The sequence below is a fragment of the Vanessa tameamea genome, chromosome 5 (assembly GCF_037043105.1).
Source record: "Vanessa tameamea isolate UH-Manoa-2023 chromosome 5, ilVanTame1 primary haplotype, whole genome shotgun sequence".
Taxonomy (NCBI): Eukaryota; Metazoa; Arthropoda; class Insecta; order Lepidoptera; family Nymphalidae; genus Vanessa; species Vanessa tameamea.
Genome location: NC_087313.1, coordinates 51,615 through 70,433, shown reverse-complemented (window position 1 = coordinate 70,433; position 18,819 = coordinate 51,615). Strand labels below are relative to the sequence as shown.

General features: G+C 36.1%; 2 protein-coding genes across 4 annotated transcripts; both read left to right on the top strand.

Moving 5' to 3' along the window:
- Nucleotides 1-655: 655 nt before the first annotated feature.
- On the top strand, nt 656-3,205 carry LOC113392402 (thialysine N-epsilon-acetyltransferase-like). Its single transcript, XM_026628820.2, has 4 exons — nt 656-884; nt 1,482-1,533; nt 2,426-2,631; nt 2,827-3,205. The coding sequence occupies exons 1-4, from the start codon at nt 765-767 to the stop codon at nt 3,043-3,045; spliced, it is 597 nt and encodes a 198-aa protein (XP_026484605.1). The 5' UTR covers nt 656-764; the 3' UTR covers nt 3,046-3,205.
- Nucleotides 3,206-5,489: 2,284 nt separating this feature from the next.
- Nucleotides 5,490-14,014, top strand: LOC113392582 (uncharacterized protein). 3 transcript variants are annotated; one of them, XM_064220980.1, is made up of 15 exons: nt 5,490-5,837; nt 6,261-6,598; nt 6,677-7,036; nt 8,273-9,468; nt 9,553-9,670; nt 9,829-10,122; nt 10,367-10,522; nt 10,636-10,807; nt 10,990-11,130; nt 11,209-11,401; nt 11,539-11,803; nt 11,973-12,150; nt 12,376-12,512; nt 12,593-12,722; nt 13,557-14,014. In XM_064220980.1, exons 2-15 carry the CDS (start codon nt 6,361-6,363, stop codon nt 13,759-13,761), a joined length of 3,783 nt encoding a protein of 1,260 aa, XP_064077050.1. In that variant the 5' UTR covers nt 5,490-5,837; nt 6,261-6,360; the 3' UTR covers nt 13,762-14,014. The 3 variants fall into 3 exon arrangements, with proteins under 3 accessions (XP_064077050.1, XP_064077049.1, XP_064077051.1); XM_064220979.1 differs by having other exon boundaries at nt 5,490-5,847; XM_064220981.1 differs by lacking the exons at nt 12,376-12,512; nt 12,593-12,722; nt 13,557-14,014 and having other exon boundaries at nt 5,490-5,847; nt 11,956-12,073.
- The last annotated feature ends 4,805 nt before the right edge of the window (nt 14,015-18,819 follow it).

Here is an 18,819-nt window from a genome sequence, read left to right as displayed (position 1 = left end):
ACACACACACACACACACACACATACACACACACACACACACACACACACACAAAAGGTACAAATCAGTGTTAACTTGACAATTTGTATTAATTAGGTACCGCTTCGTTGAAACTAAGGGCGTGTGAGATACACGCCGTCTACAATAAGAGGGCCCGCTCGCAAAGCTTGAGATTTCCTCATTCGAAGGTAATAAATGTAAACCAGTGAAAAATATTTTAATACAATAAAACAATGAGGACAAGTTACTCCATAAACAGAACGTGACTTTATTACAATTCCCTATAAGCAAATCACTATTTAAGCTCGTAGCGCCATCTAGTATGAGCGCCATCTAATATCGGACGACGTTCGCGAGTCTGAAGAGCAGTGCGTCGGCTTCACTTCCTATTGCCATGGCGCGGCCACAGATGGCGCATCCCTGTACTCGGTGACGTTTGTTTTTAACTATAGTTTTAACTATCAACTATAACTTAATTGTACATATAAACATCCACTTGAAATGAATCGAACTTCAAATGAAAAGAAACGTTTGTGTCTTGTATACTTAAATATGTACAAAATGTTATCTTTCAATACTAAAATAAGTATAAACAGTGACATCTATTAGTAGTAGGCCATAACTTTCGACCGGCCGGCAGTATGAAGTTATAAACAAAACCGGCCAACTCGGCCCTCTCGGCCTAGTTATGTTCTGTACACGGTCTTGATATTTCATCTCGGCAGTACATTTTGTGTTATATTATTGTAAAATATATAGTACTGATGTCAGCATTGACTGCGGAGGTTGTGGCGCCAGAGGCGACTGGGCGTGCAGATGCAGAACAGATACAAGTGCGAATGATGCGGCGCGAGGACGCGGCGGCCGTGCACGAGATGATACATGTGAGGCAGACGGCGGTGTGAGTGCGGCTGTCAGCCGTCAGCTCTTCAAGTGCCAAGTGTCAACGTGACGCTCCACAACTTGTGGATTTGATGTGACGTGAATGTTTTGATTTTACAGTCAGAACTTAAGTAGTACGAATTTTACAAAAATAAATTTTGCTTAATAATTATCAATATATTTTTTATGATAAGTGTCATGGATAAATAATAACTCTACGAATAAAAATGTCTAATACAATATATTACTATAATATTTCTGGGGCAAAAATCTAATAATCGATTATGATAATTAATAACCTCTACTAATTGCTATATAATTAACATATACTATCCTTAATCCAATGTTGTATTAAATTAGTTGTGACGTCGCTAATTCGTTAATAACTATTTAATCATTAGACTATACTTTAACGGCATAATGTTAATATACTTTTCGGCACTTTCTCACTCAACGTAACTAAAATATTTCGTCCTAAATAAATGCATTAATAAATTTAACAATATTTATTGTTGTTATATTTACAGCATATAGAGAGCTAGCAGTCCTTTATTTTAGAAATGCCGTTTGGCAATTTTGCTATCGTTGACTATTTTCAGGAATTAGCGACGTTTGAGGGAGTACCGGATGGGCCGAAGCTCAGCGAGCAGGGTGAGTCGAGCCGATGCCGGTCAATATACCTAATCACGAGTACAAAACTCGTTTTATATTAAATAATAACCTTCTTTATTTTTTTATCTCTTAAAGCATATCATCAATAAATTCAATACCTATGCAAATAACTTCAAATAATAAATTAAACTCAAAACATTTCAAATTATCAGGTCGTAAGACAATACAAACCGCTATGTCCCTGCGTTTTTAATCTGTAATATCTTCGAAAATATTCATTTAAATTACATGCTGTAAGGGCCATATTGATCTATATTAAATGCACAGTGTATTTAAGGTACTTAATTGGATAAGGATTAATGCTGTATTGCTTTAAATCGCTTCGAATATAAGCCATTGTTTCTCGTAAAAAATTAAGGATAAAAAATGGTTATTGTGGATTAACCCTAAGAGATAGACACATACCATCGCGTTTTTGAAGACCTTTTTAAGATGCACAATACTGTAATACATTATTTTGATCTATGTCGTAAGATTGAGCCAGCATTTGCAATGTAAGCGCAAAACATGTTTTTATTTACGACATCACTTTGGAAACCTCTAAAGCTATCAGTGTTTCTCTACTATATGTGCATGTATTATACATATAAACCTTCCTCTTGGATCAATCTATCTATTAAAAGAAACCGTATCAAAATCCGTTGTGTAATTTTAAAAATCTAAGCATACATAGGGACAGACAGCGATAAGCGACCTTGTTTTAAACTATGTAATGATAATGATGAAGATCTATAGTGATTAATTGGTACGGCTCTTACTTTAGTAATTTAAACGAAAATGCGTACGAAATTTATAAAAAAAAATAGCTCCAAAATTAAATCTACCAACTCTTTTCATCGTGCATATTTACAACAAATTTTATACTATACAGATTTAATAGAAGACGGTTTCGAAAGCTCACCATCGTGGTTTTTTGGACTGGTAGCCGAGAAGGACGGGCGGATGGTAGGGCACGCGATGTGCAACCGTGCATACTCGAGCTGGACACGTCGCGCCTTCTACATCGAGGACCTGTACGTGCGGCCGACAGCACGCCGCGGCGGCGTCGCTCGCCGGCTGCTGCAAGAGCTCTGTAGGGTAGGGCTGTCGTGTTATGTCCCATCGGGCATTAGAGTTATAAAGAATACAACAAGAATTAGAAGTATGAATGAGTAGGTTAACATTGCGTTGCTTATGCTATAGAATAAAAGTAGTTGGAGTTTCTTATTTTGATGAGATGATGTAGCGATAAAGAAAACGGCGTTGTGCGCATTGAAGGTGTATTGTTTACAGATAGCGGTAGCGGAGGGCGTGCACCGCGTGGACTGGCACGTGCTGGAGAACAATGCCGACGCGCTGGCATTCTACTCGCGACTCGGAGCACGCGACTTGCGAGTCACGGAGGGCCGCGCGGCGCTGCGCCTCGACCGGCCGCGCATCGAGGCCGTCGCTGGAGGACACTTGCTGTCTGCCGTCAAAGACGAAGCGGTTGAACCTGCACTTAATAGCTAAAACTATTTTGTTAATTATGTGTCTCAAGTTTATAGTTTATACTTTTTTTTTATTTTAATATCTGCTACGAGTGACGTGGTTTTAACGCCAGTATTTAATCATTATTAATATATGAACTATTTTGATGTTACATAAATAATAAAGGAAAATAAAAAACCGACACCTATGTATTGTGTATACCAACCCTATGAGTGCAGATAATAAAATAAAACGAAAAATCATATCAAAAATAATGAAAACCTTACATGCAGTCGGTGCAGCAGAGTCTAACCTCTCAGAAATCATTTTTCGTATCCTGCTTTCCCATATACGGCGTTCACTAGAACTCTAAAAGTATCTCTGTATTATTTATGAAGAGCGCTGTATGTAGGTCCGCAGCGTGATGTTGTCCCACGGAATATCACCTTTACGTCTATTGTAGGCCTTTTTCATTTCATATAGGTAGGCTGACTGGAATATCGCATGGGAGACTTGAGGGTGAGAGGGTGAGTGGCCACCACTGCCGAGAGACATTGGTACCTCAAGATAAATATTACTAAATCCTTACAAAAATAATGCGCCACCAACCTTGTGAATTAACTAAAGTGCTATGTCCCTTGTGCCTGTACTTACTGGGGTTCGCTCATCCTTTAAAACGGAACACAACCCTATTGAGTATCGCTATTTAGCGGTAGAACATAGTTTAGTTATTGTATGCATAGATTTTTTTTATAAGTAATATAAAAATATCTATTAATATAAAAATACTTATCTATCCAAATAAACGACAAAAATACTTATATATAAAATATTTTTAAATATAACACACAACAACCAAATTAACGAACAAAGTAAGACACAAAAGTTTAACCTATTCTATAATATGTATAGTACGCATGCAAGGTATATAAATGTAGGTACATATGTACCTATAATGATCTTTTACGATAAGGTCATATTATACCTACCTTATCAAATATATTACTGAGATACATTGTTTTTAAAAAATAGTACTGTAACGGCGAGCGTTTAAATATGATTGTAATACGTGCGCATGCCAACCGAAAAGGCCGGTATAAGTTAAACTCTATTTCATATGACCGACTACATTGATGAAAGCTCAACTTACATTGGACGTAATTGGAAATTACAAAATCTCCGAATCTGACAATTATAACCGTTTCACAGACTATAGTTAACGAAAGTTTCAACCAAATCAACTTGACAATATTTTACAATAAATATTCAGATGTTTTTTTTTTTTAATTGGCATATCTTATTTATTTGCGAACCAATTTTAATAAAACAAAGTCTACATGTTACCCCGAGTTTACTATGTTACAATAAAGTAAATCCGTAAAACCGTTTCAGAGATTAGCGGTAACAAACGAACAAATAAACATACAAAAAATCTAAATATCATTTTTTGTCATCTACTAAATACCTCTACCCCCAGTACTCTTCATTCTCAAATATCTTCCATGTACAGATTTTTAAAAGTTACGATTATATTATTTTATGTTTAGATTTTTAAACTAAATATGTATACATACATACATATGAAGTATGAGCTAAAAAATATAATATATATTCTTTATTTATATTATATGGGTGGTGCCTATACATAGAGGCTGGCATAAAGCCCTACCACCAAGTATCTCTAAATCATTTATCTCAGTTCTTTTACGTCGTCGTACGTGACGTCAGCAGGTGGGTAAAGAGGTGTAAAGTGACCTGTCTAGCACTCGACACTCCTCTTCTAACCATAAACACAACGAATTATCCATGCATTTTGTAATTCTGCTGTTGTTATCTGTGTAAAACTATTTCCCATCGTAAAAATTCTAGGTCAGTAACATCGGTATTTAAGTCAAATGGGAGTATTGCGCATCCACTGGTCAGGAACTCGTGGTTTACAGTTATATGATATCGGCTGAGACATACACACCGCGTCACACAATTATATATCCTGTATATTGTAGTTTGGCGGTGAAATATATGGTGAATGGGTGAAACCAATCAAAGGAATCATTTCAATATTAAGTATTTTAGTTCAAATGAAATAAAGTAAATGGTAAAGAATCATAACATAACATCTCTGACAGGAGCAATACAACAGCGACTGCCTAGGAACCGAGACTGACTTGCAGCTAGCGGGTAATGTGTACCAGCAGAGCCTTCGTTCCCGGCGACGCATTGGACCAGGACAGAAATTGAGGCATTGTCCTACGGTCGATGACAGGTCTATCTCAGTATAATATAAGGAAAATGTCGTTACTTTTTATATTCTGTCTTCTCCCTAAGTGCGCCTTTCATATTATGTAATTACAGGAATAGTCGGTATCGATTAATAACTGTTTCAAATAAACTATACAACAGCTAACGATGGAATTGTATGTACCATTAATATGCACACTATATTACAAGACGGCACGAGCAGAGAATCTCAACTTAAACGTTCCCTCAGAAATGTCAAATGCGCAGACGCGATGAGGGTCGGGCGACCCGCACTATCGCGGACGCTGCCGGTCCCAGTAGCCTGCGATCAGGCGGCGCGACCTGGTGCCCAGCGTATAGGTTCGCGCGCCTCTGACGGCCGCCGCGGCCTCACGCCGCGAACTTTGCCACACAACATTGACGAGACAAGCTCTCAGTGATGCGGAATCGCTCGTAACGCTTATACCATGCCAAGCCTTGCGTAATAATAATAATTGTTGTGTGAAATTCGCCTACGTTTTTATTTAAAGAATATATGTCTGAGCTTTCATACAACGTGTTGCGCGACCTACTTTCGCAGTCGAACTTATCGACTGGTAAATATATGTAAGAGTACAAGTTAGGAAGATGAATCATATCTCTTAATATGAGCTTAAACGGTTATTCATTCAATTAGTTACGTTTCAATTAACGTTGCAGTAATTCTGATTTATTTAAAATAAAACTATATAATTATATTTATTATAAGCAAGAAAGAGGAGTTTCAAAAACTATTAATTATTATTGAAGTTATAACTTTGTCTTTGCCAATAAACTATTTTAATTATTATATTTTTACTACAGATAATTTGTACGCAAGTTCGTAAATAAAAGTAGGATAGAACAATAATAATTCGAATATTACTTAAAGTGTTTAACTTATAGAAATGATTCACAATAATTCTCTTTAATTTAAAACAAGTATGTGTGAATAAACAAGGGGCACCGGTCAGTTATTGATCAGCTTATTCACGGAACAGGAGACACTTGTTTGATCCGACGCGGTCAGGCGAGCGAGTAATCTGTGCAGCGGAGCGCGAGCGTGGCGGGCGCATGGCGGCGGTCACGTGACGCCGCGCCATGCGCGTCCGCCCGCCGCTGTCCCTGTTGCTGGTTACGGTGGCCGCCGTCGCCGTTATCAGCGCGGTTCCCTTCCATGTCCCGGAATCCACTCCCGCGTCTCTGCTGCTTGTGGCGCAGTCTGCCTGCCAGATGGACGATCCATCTCTCTTTTCTCAAAAAAGTCTTGAACGCTATGCTGCTACAATCACACGCTATTCTAATATTTCTCATCCATACCATCTTCTGAATTACGAAGGTAATTTATTGAGATTTTACGGGTTACTTTTTTCTTTAAATGTTAGTCCAAAGTCTGAGTCCAAGTTTATCGTTTTAGAAACTTGTGGCATAAACTGGGAAACTAAAGTCACCCGTCGTGCATTGACGACGCTCGGAGCGGGTGGTGGAGTAGTCATATCGGGAAGGCCTGGGACGGCAGTGTGTAATAGCGTGTCTTTAGCAGCACGAGCTCTACACCGCCCACAGCCTTCTAAGTGTAGCGAGACACATGCCCGAGGCGCCGTTGTAGTTCAGCTAGCTGTGGACCTGCACTGGCGACGGGCTTTGATGTTACCAACGAGTGTTGTGAACGAGTGTGCTGTGGCACAACAGGAAGTTGAGACAGCTCTCATTGCGGCCGGTGTCCTCGTGAAACATGTACATACAAAAGCCGAAGACTCCGCTCTCCGTCCGCATGGTGAGCGACTGTATGATACAGGTGTAATGTCTTTAGAGGATATTTAAATTTGTTTACAGCGCAAGCGCATAGTTTTGCGTTTCATGTAAAAATACAATCTCGACGAAAATACCTGTGAACAAAAGGTTTTTTCGTCGTACTGATTTGACTGGTAATGTTTCAATAGTTTGCGTATCAACCTAATTAAAATAAGTAAGTTGCATAGCTTTAGATCAATTTTAGCTTTAAAGGTGTTTTTGAGTTCATGTATTTTATGTTCAAAAGTTTAAATTAGGTCAAAAAATTTGGTTTAAATTCCTCAATAAATTTAATAATAATTTCACATAATTCATACACATATGTATATCTCAGCAACCGATCTCGCCGCTCACCTGTCGCACGCGCCGCGCTCCTTAGCGGTCTTATACTCGAATGTACTTTCTAATTTTAAAAGATCTGAAATAATGTAGTGCCTATGTATTATATTATGTCAACTTCAAAATTCATGAATTTTCACACAAAATTTCTTCCCATACTTAACTATCTCGTGGGGTTAATTAAAAAAAGTAGCAAAAATCAGTACCGTGGCTTAGCTGTGAAAGCCTAACAGACAGATAGACAGAGTGTCTTTCGCTTCATAATATTAGTATTATTTAAAATAGTTAGTTGTTACCCGCTCGTAATTAAGAAGTACGTTTTATGAATATATATAACCTAAAAGGGTCTGAAGTGAAAAAATACCTGTAAATTTGAACTGAAATTTTCGCCAGCTTGAAATATATATTGTGTTAAATCTGTAAAAGTGGGCTGCTTGATTCATCTCGTGGCAGTTGTTTACATAAAACTTATCCTCAGAAAATGTTTAAGTGTTCAAGGAAATATTTCCGAATTTCTACTCTGTGGGTTATAGATTTAAAAAGTGAAGATTAAAAAGAAAATTAGTTATAGTCGATGACTTCTTCAATCAACATAAAGATTTGATAAATTTCTAATGATTGTGTGAGTGAATTAAAAAATTAATAGCGCATATTTTATTTTATTAAAACATGCTGTATTATTTCAAACTCTAGACCCTTTCTCTGTTATTTATTTACTGTATGTTCTTAGGACATTGACAATTTGTATTTTTTCATAAAGCAGTAGCGTTGGTATTTACTAAATCAGATTTAATAAAAGTGTAATTTTTTTTCCAGATATTGGATATTTTATAAAATATATAAGATTTGAATTTATTACGTGGCTGTTTTTATGTTTTAGTGATAATCCTTTGCGATTTATCAATCAATGACTTGAAGATGGTAGAAAAATTTAACGACACCGAAATACTGATTTTACGCGTGGACGATTCTAGAACATTTAAGGTGTCTGATTCAACGGACAAAATAATTCACAAAAAAGATCAAACAATTTTAAAAAAACTATCACCACCAACTGCGAAAACGATATTCACAGAATATTTATCGGATTATTTTGAACCTTCTCAAAAAACGATCTCACCACGGCCGATAACTTATAATTCAAATGAACTCTATTCATTGCCCGCAAAAGTAATAAAAACATTGAAACGGAACGTTCCACATAGCACAATACACGAGGAGAAGTTAAATTCACTTAATTTTACGACGATAAGCAGAAGTAAGTTTAATAATAGTTTGCCTTTAAAAATGGAAAATTTGGGTTCTCGCCAAAAACGGGATACAGAAGACGTACATTCTGATTATATTGATACATTTCTAAAAAGCTTAAATCTGGCGATAAATGATCGCCTATTAGTACTCACCGATGATTTTACGGAGGTCAGATCAACAGGCCAAGATCTGTATCGTGAAGTTCTTGAAGCTACTTTATCACATTTAGAAGCAGAACGCGTGAAGTTGCAATATTCTACTAACGAGTTTTTCTTATATAAAAGTGAACTTTTAAACCGAAGTATAATATGGCGGCGTGTTGCGACGTTGACGACTTTGTCGGAAAGATCAGTAGTCTCATCCAACGAATGGACTACCAAAGTTGTCGTGGACTTACCTGGCGATCTAGAATTAAAAATTTGGAGCAGAACACGTAAACAAGAAGTCGAGGAGTTGAAAATAATGAATAGAATGGAAATAACACAGCTAACTGTTGTAATGCTGTGTGTCGCTTGTATACTATTTGGCGCACTGGCATTGGGCGCATTTTACGTGAGGCGCTCATCCATTCGACATATGCCAAGGAGACCTCGTGCAGTCCCTATTCTTGCATCTGCTGATTTCCAATTCCCAGCTGATGAACGTCGTCGGGTAGGTGAAGGCATGGAGACTATGCTATCCTGGCTTCAACAATTTCATGAATTTAGTGGTTCGGAACCAGAACGTCCTGATTTACTAAAAAGGCCAGAACCTCTTGCTCAATCTGCACCGTCTTCCACTTGCAGTGTCACGCGACTGGCGCCTGATAACCGTACCAGGTACAAGGTATGATTTTATTCATGTGATTGATGAAATGTTTTAGTTTTAGGTATTTTGTAGGGAACTATACTGATTATTTTATATTGTTAGGGTGATCCTGTCCACATGAAATACTTACCCGCTTCGACGCTCGAATTACGTCGTAAAACAATTGATATATTACTTGTGATGCAAAGTCTACGTCATGAGAACTTGAATCCTTTTATTGGTGCGTAACATTTTTTTTTATTCGCAATAAATTTGTTTAGCAATGGTCGATCATTATTGTAAATTAATAAATTTGTAATTATTATTAACAATCAAATGTATCCAAAATTGCATTGCATTGCTTCAATAGAATGTGCTTAAATAAAATTGTACATTTAGGTTGCTTGACGGAAATCCGACCCGCATTAGTATTCGAAGCATGCGGACGAGGCTCATTGGAGGATGTACTAGTAGCTGACGATATCCGACTGGACTGGACCTTTCGGCTCTCTCTGCTCACTGACTTAGTACGCGGCATGCGCTACCTGCATACTTCACCTTTGCGCCTACACGCACGTCTCTCATCGCGAAATTGCGTCGTTGATTCTCGCTGGGTTCTGCGCGTTACTGACTATGGCCTGCCTTCCTTCACCTCTGCTCAGTCACTCCCTTACCCTCCTCGATCTGCTCGGGGTTAGTATATAAATGTTAGTAATTGTTTATAAATTGATACAAATTTTTTTACTTGTTTATGTTGCACTCGACGTTTGCAAGTATAATCTTGTTTTGTTATGAGTTACTTAATTGTAGCTACAAATTAAAATTGTAATTCTCCACTAGCTTTTAGTTTATGTTAGATTCCTAATACCATTATGTAATATTAAATAATGATGATATTATTAGATTAAATGATCTAAAACTGAACTGTCTTGCTTAGATTTGTTATGGACAGCTCCAGAGATTCTTCGAGAAACCAGTTCAGCAACGGTACCAGGCGGTACGCAGGCGGGTGATGTGTTTTCATTTGCTATAATTATGCAGGAAGTCTTGGTCCGTGGCGAACCTTATTGTATGTTATCACTTACACCTGAAGGTAAGAAGTGTTAGAACAATAATAAAATGTTAAACATAGTAAACGTACTATTAATTATTTATTTAAAAGTGCTCTGATGCGTAAAATAATAAACGTGATGTAAACTCTTTCAGAGATAGTGGACAAGCTAATACACGCACCGCCGCTGATCCGCCCGTCGGTCTCGATGAGTGCTGCCCCGCCCGAAGCCGTGAGCGTAATGCGACAATGCTGGAGTGAGCAGCCCGACTTACGCCCTGATTTCATTCGGCTGTACGAAGTCTTTCGACATATGCATCGAGGACGGTAAAATATTTAAATAACCTCAACGATGTGCGAGTATTCACAATTTTGACGCAATTTTGAATGTTTTAATTTTTATAATTTAGCTTGTCCTGAAAATTAGTAAAAAGAATAAAAAGTCATATTGTTACATGAACACAAACAAAATATATAAAAATGAGTCAAATGCGTTAATTTATTTACAGGAAAGTAAACATAGTCGATTCTATGTTTGAAATGTTAGAAAAGTATAGCAATAATTTAGAAGAACTGATTAAAGATCGGACTGAGCAACTCGATATGGAAAAAAAGAAGACCGAGCAACTGCTTAACAGAATGTTGCCGAGGTAATGCCTTGTCTTTTTGTGACATTCCGACTGAAGATCATTCTCTAAAATCTATAGCAGACTTAAAAATGGTCACAGATCAGTAGCAGAACGTCTGATGCTGGGGCTGCGTGTCGAGCCCGAAGAGTTCGAGGAGGTGTCGATATACTTCAGCGACATCGTGGGATTCACATCGCTCGCCGCACGTTCCACGCCCGTGCAAGTAGTGGACCTGCTGAATGACCTCTACACGACTTTTGACGCAGCAATTGAACAGTACCGGGTCTATAAGGTATAGCAATTTGTAATATAAAGCATTCAGCAGTAAAACTTTTTTATATTTGTTGGTTGTAATTGACAACTAAACGTATGTAGTTCCATGTCATATTAATTTCCCTAAGACTTTCTTTACCTTATAACTGTTTATAGGTGGAGACTATCGGCGACGCTTACATGGTAGTTGGCGGCCTACCTATTCGCTGCATTGACCACGCGGAGAATGTGGCTACAATGGCTCTACACTTGTTGCATCTAGCAGGACGCTTTCGCATCCGTCACCTGCCCGTCACACCGTTGCATCTGCGTATCGGTTTGCATACGGGTGCGTGCTGCGCTGGCGTGGTCGGTCTCACTATGCCACGCTATTGTCTATTCGGCGATACTGTCAACACCGCCTCCCGTATGGAGTCCACAGGTTTGTTTTTCATGCATATCTTGTTTGATTTATTCTTTATTTCGTGAACTATTTGTGATCGAATCTGTTTCGCGTTGTCATTTTCATTACGCTTTGCATTTTATTTTATCATTAATTTTCTCTACTGGAATTGCCCCATTAATTGTGACCAGGAATATAATGGACACAGGAGCAGCGTGGCGCATTCAAGTGTCGACGACGACCGCGGAGAGACTGGTGGCGGCGGGTGGGTACCGCTTGCGTTCGCGCGGGCTGACGCAAATCAAGGGCAAAGGTGCCATGCACACCTACTGGCTGCTCGGGAAAGAAGGTTTCGATAAGTCCTTACCGACGCCGCCGCCGCTCGAGTAAGTTATATGAACTCTTCCATTTTTTCTCGTATTATATTATTTTTCCATAATATTTGTTTTGGGACATTCTCATAGTGACAAAACTGTGCATGCTTAGTATTAAGAGATCTACATATCTTTGTCTTTTATATAAAGAGTTTATAAATAGCTCGATAATGAGTTAATATTTTTATATAGTATATTTCTGTTTTTTAATTATGAAAAAAATAATGCTGTTTTAAGGTCAGAAGAGGTCTTGTTCGAGGCGGAAGTTGAAAATGATATCGAAACGAGCGATCAATCCATCGATAAAAAACCTTCTGTGGGTCAATTCGTAGAACGACAGCGGTCGGACCCTTCCCCAACTGTTGATAAGTTTTGTTAGCATATTCAATAAAAGGTTTTAATAAATTAAAGTCAATCAATAGTTATCTATACACACTGCTCACAACCCTTGCAGCCTGGCAACGCTCTGGCGCCGTTTCTGCGGAGAGTAGTCCTCCACCGCCCTCTCTCCCGCGCTGTCGCTATCTACGCTCGTCTGTGTCTACGGTCGCCAGTCTGCTCGATACTCCGAGGCTCTCAGATCGGTAAGATTAAAAATGAAGAATATTTATTAAAAAAGACATCGTTTTAAAGTGAATCGTTAAACTGCTTTAGAAAAGTCAATTCTACCGAGAAGAAACGGCATTTTAAATTGTAAATACTCTTTACTTATATAAAACCAACTTTGTACAATAAATCAAACGGAACGACTTATTTTATAAGTATAGATAAGATTGCCAAGAGAAGGTTTAGTTCACTGAATTCTTCTTATGCATACGTAAGAATACTTTATTGTTTGTTGTAAAATAATTACGTCGCATAATGAGTTATCGTTTTAGTTGAAGTTATTGATTTCAAACTTGATAGGTAAGACCCGGCCAGTTAGCGTACGTCGATTAATGTTTGCTACTTCAGGTTAAAAACCGGCCTATATAATACCTAAATTTTCTAAATCATGTAAAGATTGATACAAAATTACCGTAAATAATTTTGGTGACTATTTTATTTTAGTAAAAAAAATAAAGTCTTATTAAATATCAGGTCTCACATTATTAAAATTTACAGCTTTATAATTTTTAATTTTTTTTTTGTAACTAATGTGTGTGTATCTAGTTTCAATGAAATTCTGTCCCATTTGTATCCTATCAATCAGCGTGGTGGAATAAGATGAAAACCTTCTCCACAAAGGGAGAGGAGGCCTTCACTTTTATATAAAAGACATATCTATTATTTGAAAAGCATTATTTGAGATTTAGCCAAGGTAAAAAGGGTCGATTTTCATTTTATGCGATTGAAAAGTAAATTAAAAATAACACGAGTATTTTAAATTACTGAAAATATTGGCTAAATATCTCAAGAACCATAATATTATTTAATAGATGGGCATCGTCAGGAGCACGTACTTTACGGAGACAGTGGTCGTTGGAGCGAGGCGACGCGTTGGCGGCGGCCGCAGCTGAGACGCCGGCAGCGACCGTCGCGCCGGTGGAGCCGCTGGCTCTGCGCGCGCCGCCGACGCGTCCGCCGCTGGCTCGCTATCGCACTCGCCGCGACACGTCCACGCTCGACGTGTCCGACCGGTAGCCGCGGCTACGAGGTAGCTCGGATCTTCCACAGCCCTCTCCCCGACAATAATTTTCGTAGTCGAGCCCTAAACACTCGATGTTTTTCAACTTTCCTTTTTAGGTATTATGAATGTTGTGATCACGTAGGAAATATAGACTTAATTTATTTCGAAAAATATTTTTATTAAGAGCCTTCGAATAAAATATCCATTTATCTCGGATAAATTAATTATTTTTTAATATTTTCAGTAAGAATAAATCTTTTATCTTTGCCAAGTATTTTATTTCCAACCTTTCTATTAATTACAAATATATCTTTTTAAGAGAACTAGAGCACGATACAGTGATATAACAGATTCCATCCCAAATGTGAGCCTCGTGGTACCACAATCATAAGTTAAAGGTTCAAGTCTATCACCAGCATCATCATTTATATCGGCTGCATTATCCTAAATTTAAATGCTGTAAGACATTGTACTATGAAAATAACTATAGAATACTAGTCGAGCCGAATAAACAACAGTTAAAATACAAATTATTTTGGACCGCGAATGCGTATGGTATGGTATATCATTGCTGTATTGCAGTAGAAGGTAGTAATACCTTTACTTAAACAGAGAAATTCTGTTGTGTCAACAATGTCTAATGCTTGCTTTTTTAAAAACATATTACTTTTGACAAATTGTGTATTTGATGAAGTAAATTTAATACATTTATTTTGATATTTGGAAGTAGATCATTGACTAAAACAATATAAGTATATCAAAAAGAGTATTGTTTTCCTCGTCATGTAAGAGTTGATGTCTTTTTGTTTTAAAAGTTTATGAGGAATCATCGGCCAATATACAATCTTATGTTGATGATCCCTGAGGCACACTCACATTTGCTGAAGCCCCGGGAATTAAAATCTCTTACTATTTATATCAACCATCTGAAATAAATTGTTCAGATACTATATCAAAATCAAAATATACTTTATTCGAGTAGGCTTTTACAAACATTTTTGAATCGTCATTTAACAAACTACATGAGTATAAATGAAGCTACCACCGGTTTGGAATGCAGATTCTACAGAGAAGAACCGGCAAGCTCGGTAGTTACTCTTATTTCAACATTTAGATATACAAAGTCATGTTAGTTAAATACAATTATACTTATATGTATGTAATACATCTAGCCTCTAAGTCAACAAGTATGCACGCTTTTTTATCAATTATATAATCTAGTATTGAATAATATGCCTTCTTTACCAATGTATTTTTTTTTTTACAAATGATTTGAATTTATGAATCATCAAAGTTAAAAATGTCTGCGGAATTTTAGTATAGAAATGGATACTTTCCCAAAGAAGGATTTATCGACTTTGCGGCGTCGGAAACTTGGCGTTATAAGCATATTATTTTTACGTCTCGTGCACATACAATTAATATCAGTGATTCTATCAAAGTGATCAATGTTACCGTGAATATACATAATATTGTTGTAAATATATTGTGACGTTACAGTGAGTATTTCTACTTTCCAAGCTCCAAGATAATAAATAGACCGGACTGCTCTCTTTTGTAAAATAAAAAACGGATTCAATATCTGCAGCGTTACCCCAAAGTAATATGCCATAATACTAATATCAATATCAGTTTCACAATCAATAATTTTCCATATAATTTTAATTTTATTAGTTACTTTTTAAATTTTTCTTCACCTATGCAAATAATTTGCCATGGAACACATTCGCTTAAATGTTATGGAGTAAACACTAAGTTATTTTATAAATGAAAAAGTTTAATTGCATGATCATTGATTGTAAAGATCATACAATCTTTACTTATTGTTGTGAATTCCAACAGACATCCAATCCTTAAATGCAAGGAAACTTCTCGAATTTCCTGTCATTGAAGTAAATATGGTAAGATTAATTTAAAAAAGACTGTTCTAAAACATAATATTGTTAATAATATTGAAAGGTAATCATGAGAGCTTTGCCATAATATTTCTTCTAAAGTTTACATTTAATTTCACATATAACCCATTAGGTACAAGAACGAAACTACGTATATACATGTCGGCGATTCGCCAGAATTCTCCCCGGGATTCATGTAGAAATACAGAAAAACACTTTTTGCATTAATAAATTTAATGGTCTGAATAGTGAATAGTTCTATAATTGTCCGAGGAATGGCATTCATTCCTCGGACATACTTGCCTGAACTTACTTTTCTACTAACTAAACTATGACATCCTTTTTTATATCAACAACAAGACCCTATTTGTTTTGTTACAAACATAATAACTATTAATGGCTTATAATAATAAAAAAATAATATAAATTTATTTTTGATCTTAATTAAAAATCGAAATATATTTTAATTAGCTTAATTATTTATCACTATCTATATTAAAAATATACCGGACAAATCAAATTCACACATTTCTTGACAAAATAAATCATATTTATATTTCAAAATTATTAAAACAAATTTTATGACAAAAATAGATCATATTTATATTTCTAAATTATTTAAACAGTATTAGTTAATAATTGCCATAACCAAAACTTCTACTAAAGCTTAATTTATTTAATTCCTTACTTATAATAATAAATCTGTCCGGAAATCATAGGCTTAAAACGCCATAGGTACAAAATAAATGTTAATGACTTGCTTGATACATTCTACATTCCAAAATAAGAAATATAACTTAGTATTATCTAAGATTGATTCTAAAATGTGAATTACAATTTATTATTCTACATTTTACTTACTTTATTGCTAAGAGTAGATAATAATATTTCCTGTATTATTAAGTCCCAAATTATTTGATAGATGTCGCTTTACAGATTATAAGTTTTATTCGATTTGTTACATACATTGAAACTAGATGGCAGCACTGCCGAGCGCCCATATACACATATAACAATGAAACACTCAAGCCTTGCACAGGCTCTCGCAATAGCAATATTGCAATAGCCTGAGCAACAGAGATCCTCAACACATCCTTAGGTTCTGTAATATTTAAATGTTTACTGATTAATATTAAAGAGCCAATACGTATCACTATTTCTCAACTGAACATACTTGCCACCTGGTGATTGCTGAAGTCAAATATGAACGGGTAATTATTTTACCCAAGGTTCATTAATACATAAAATATATTATTACAGTTCATAAATAACTCAACTTCTAGATAGACCTTCTAGACCTAACAGACCTTGTAAATTTTGATGCTGTAGGATAACAATTCTACTTTGAGTTTAAACGACTTCAATTTCCGTTCAGTCTTGCATTCGCCATGACCATTACCGAATTATATAGACAATCTTTCAAAGGTTGTGGTCTAAATCTAGAAATCCATGGTTTTCCCATAGTGTTGTCATAAAGAGGCATGTTTAATTGTTCACGGGTCGAAAGACCATCTGCGTTAGTTGTTCTTGCGCCTGATAATAAACCAAAAATGTCGTCTATCACAAGATGCTTCACTGAAGAGTGCAACTTAAGCACCTTATGATTTTTTTATTTATATTTATTTGCCTAATAAAAAATTGAACTTAATAAAATCCAAAATCTGCATATTTACTGCTTCGAAGGCGGAAAAAAGTTCGACGGGTCAGCTAGTTAACTTTAAATTAGCCGTCGATTTAATTATAAGAATCGCGCTTTCAAAAATTAAATGTTAACTTCGCAAATAAATCATAGCATCTCATCGAGTTTCGAGACTTGTTCTTTCAGTTTTAAGAAAGGAATTAAAAGATCATAAAAAAGATTATTATCCTTTTGGAGAAAACTTAGCGGATACTTTGAAAGTAGCTAAGGCAATAAATAAATCAGGTACCTAATTAGAAGGCCCACCTGTCCCGGTACATAAAAAATAAGCAACTAACTCTGCGAGGCCTTTAAACTAGGAGGGTCCAATTTAGGCTCGCAAGAAGTTGGAATATTAGAGAACGAAAGAACCTGCTCCGACGAAGAATCTGCAGTCGAGCTCATCCAGGCCATCGCAGCATTGTTAGCAGTGCAGCAGAAACTATGCAGATAGATTGCCACATTAAAAAAAAAAGAACAATTGTCGATTATAAAGAAAAAAAGAAAGAAGAGAGAAATGTTTATTAGGACACGACACAAATATAAAAAGTATAAAAAAAAAAGAAAAAACAACAAAAATAAAAAATCATAATTAACTAATCATAACTACTAACTTAATCCACAAAAAAAACAACAACAACAAAACAAAACAATGATAGTTAACGTGTCCTAAAGTTGTACCATTCAGCATCCAAGTTGGGTTCCCAGAACCTAACACTGATTTTCAATGGTACCCTATGTGGTTGTGACGGGCTGTGACAATATAAAATAATATTCAATATAACTACTTAAACATACAATAACAATATAATAACAAAATATATTTTTTTAATTTTAAAGAAATAATTATTATGCATTATACATAGATAGAAGTGGTATTATTAAAAACTTAGCTTAAGAATCTATTAGCTATTAGCTAGTGGCATTTTTTATTTTCATTACCTAATAATCGGTCGGTGGGACGCGGGGGAAGGACCGCAAGGTGTCCGTTATGTCGGTTTATCAAACTATCAGTCGCGCGCGCGCCGGCAGTGGATCGACGCGGTCACGTATCCTTCCATTGTGGATTCTTTGAAGTTATTTATTGTTTACTTTAATAAAATACACACAAAAACAAACGAAAAAAATAAATAAAAATAAAATAATATACAAATTAGTGAGTTTAATCCGAAAGTTGTGCTTTGTTACAACGGTAAGTTAATATCTAGTTATTGTTTATACCTTACGTAACTCAACTGTATACCTAAATATATTATTATCTGCCAGACGAACCATACAGCATATGTACAATCTCTAAGAAGTCGAACAATAAAACAGTAACACCCTTTGCAGCAGTGCGCAGTTGAGAGACCAATCTGAGCTATGAGCTACGGAGCCCTACCTTTAAGGTAAGAGATAACTAATTATTATAATAAATATGCATTATAAAATTGTACCTGCAACATTAATATATATAATTGTTAAGATACTTGTCTCAATAAATTAACTTAATACTAATA

Coding starts and splice junctions, on each gene's coding strand:
- LOC113392402 (XM_026628820.2), top strand. CDS start 765: ATGTCAGCATTGACTGCGGAGGTTGTGGCGCCAGAGGCGACTGGGCGT. Junction 1,534..2,425: donor GCCGAAGCTCAGCGAGCAGG/GTGAGTCGAGCC, acceptor TATACTATACAG/ATTTAATAGAAGACGGTTTC. Junction 2,632..2,826: donor TGCTGCAAGAGCTCTGTAGG/GTAGGGCTGTCG, acceptor TATTGTTTACAG/ATAGCGGTAGCGGAGGGCGT.
- LOC113392582 (XM_064220980.1), top strand. CDS start 6,361: ATGCGCGTCCGCCCGCCGCTGTCCCTGTTGCTGGTTACGGTGGCCGCC. Junction 7,037..8,272: donor CTCCGCTCTCCGTCCGCATG/GTGAGCGACTGT, acceptor TTTATGTTTTAG/TGATAATCCTTTGCGATTTA. Junction 10,808..10,989: donor CGACATATGCATCGAGGACG/GTAAAATATTTA, acceptor ATTTATTTACAG/GAAAGTAAACATAGTCGATT.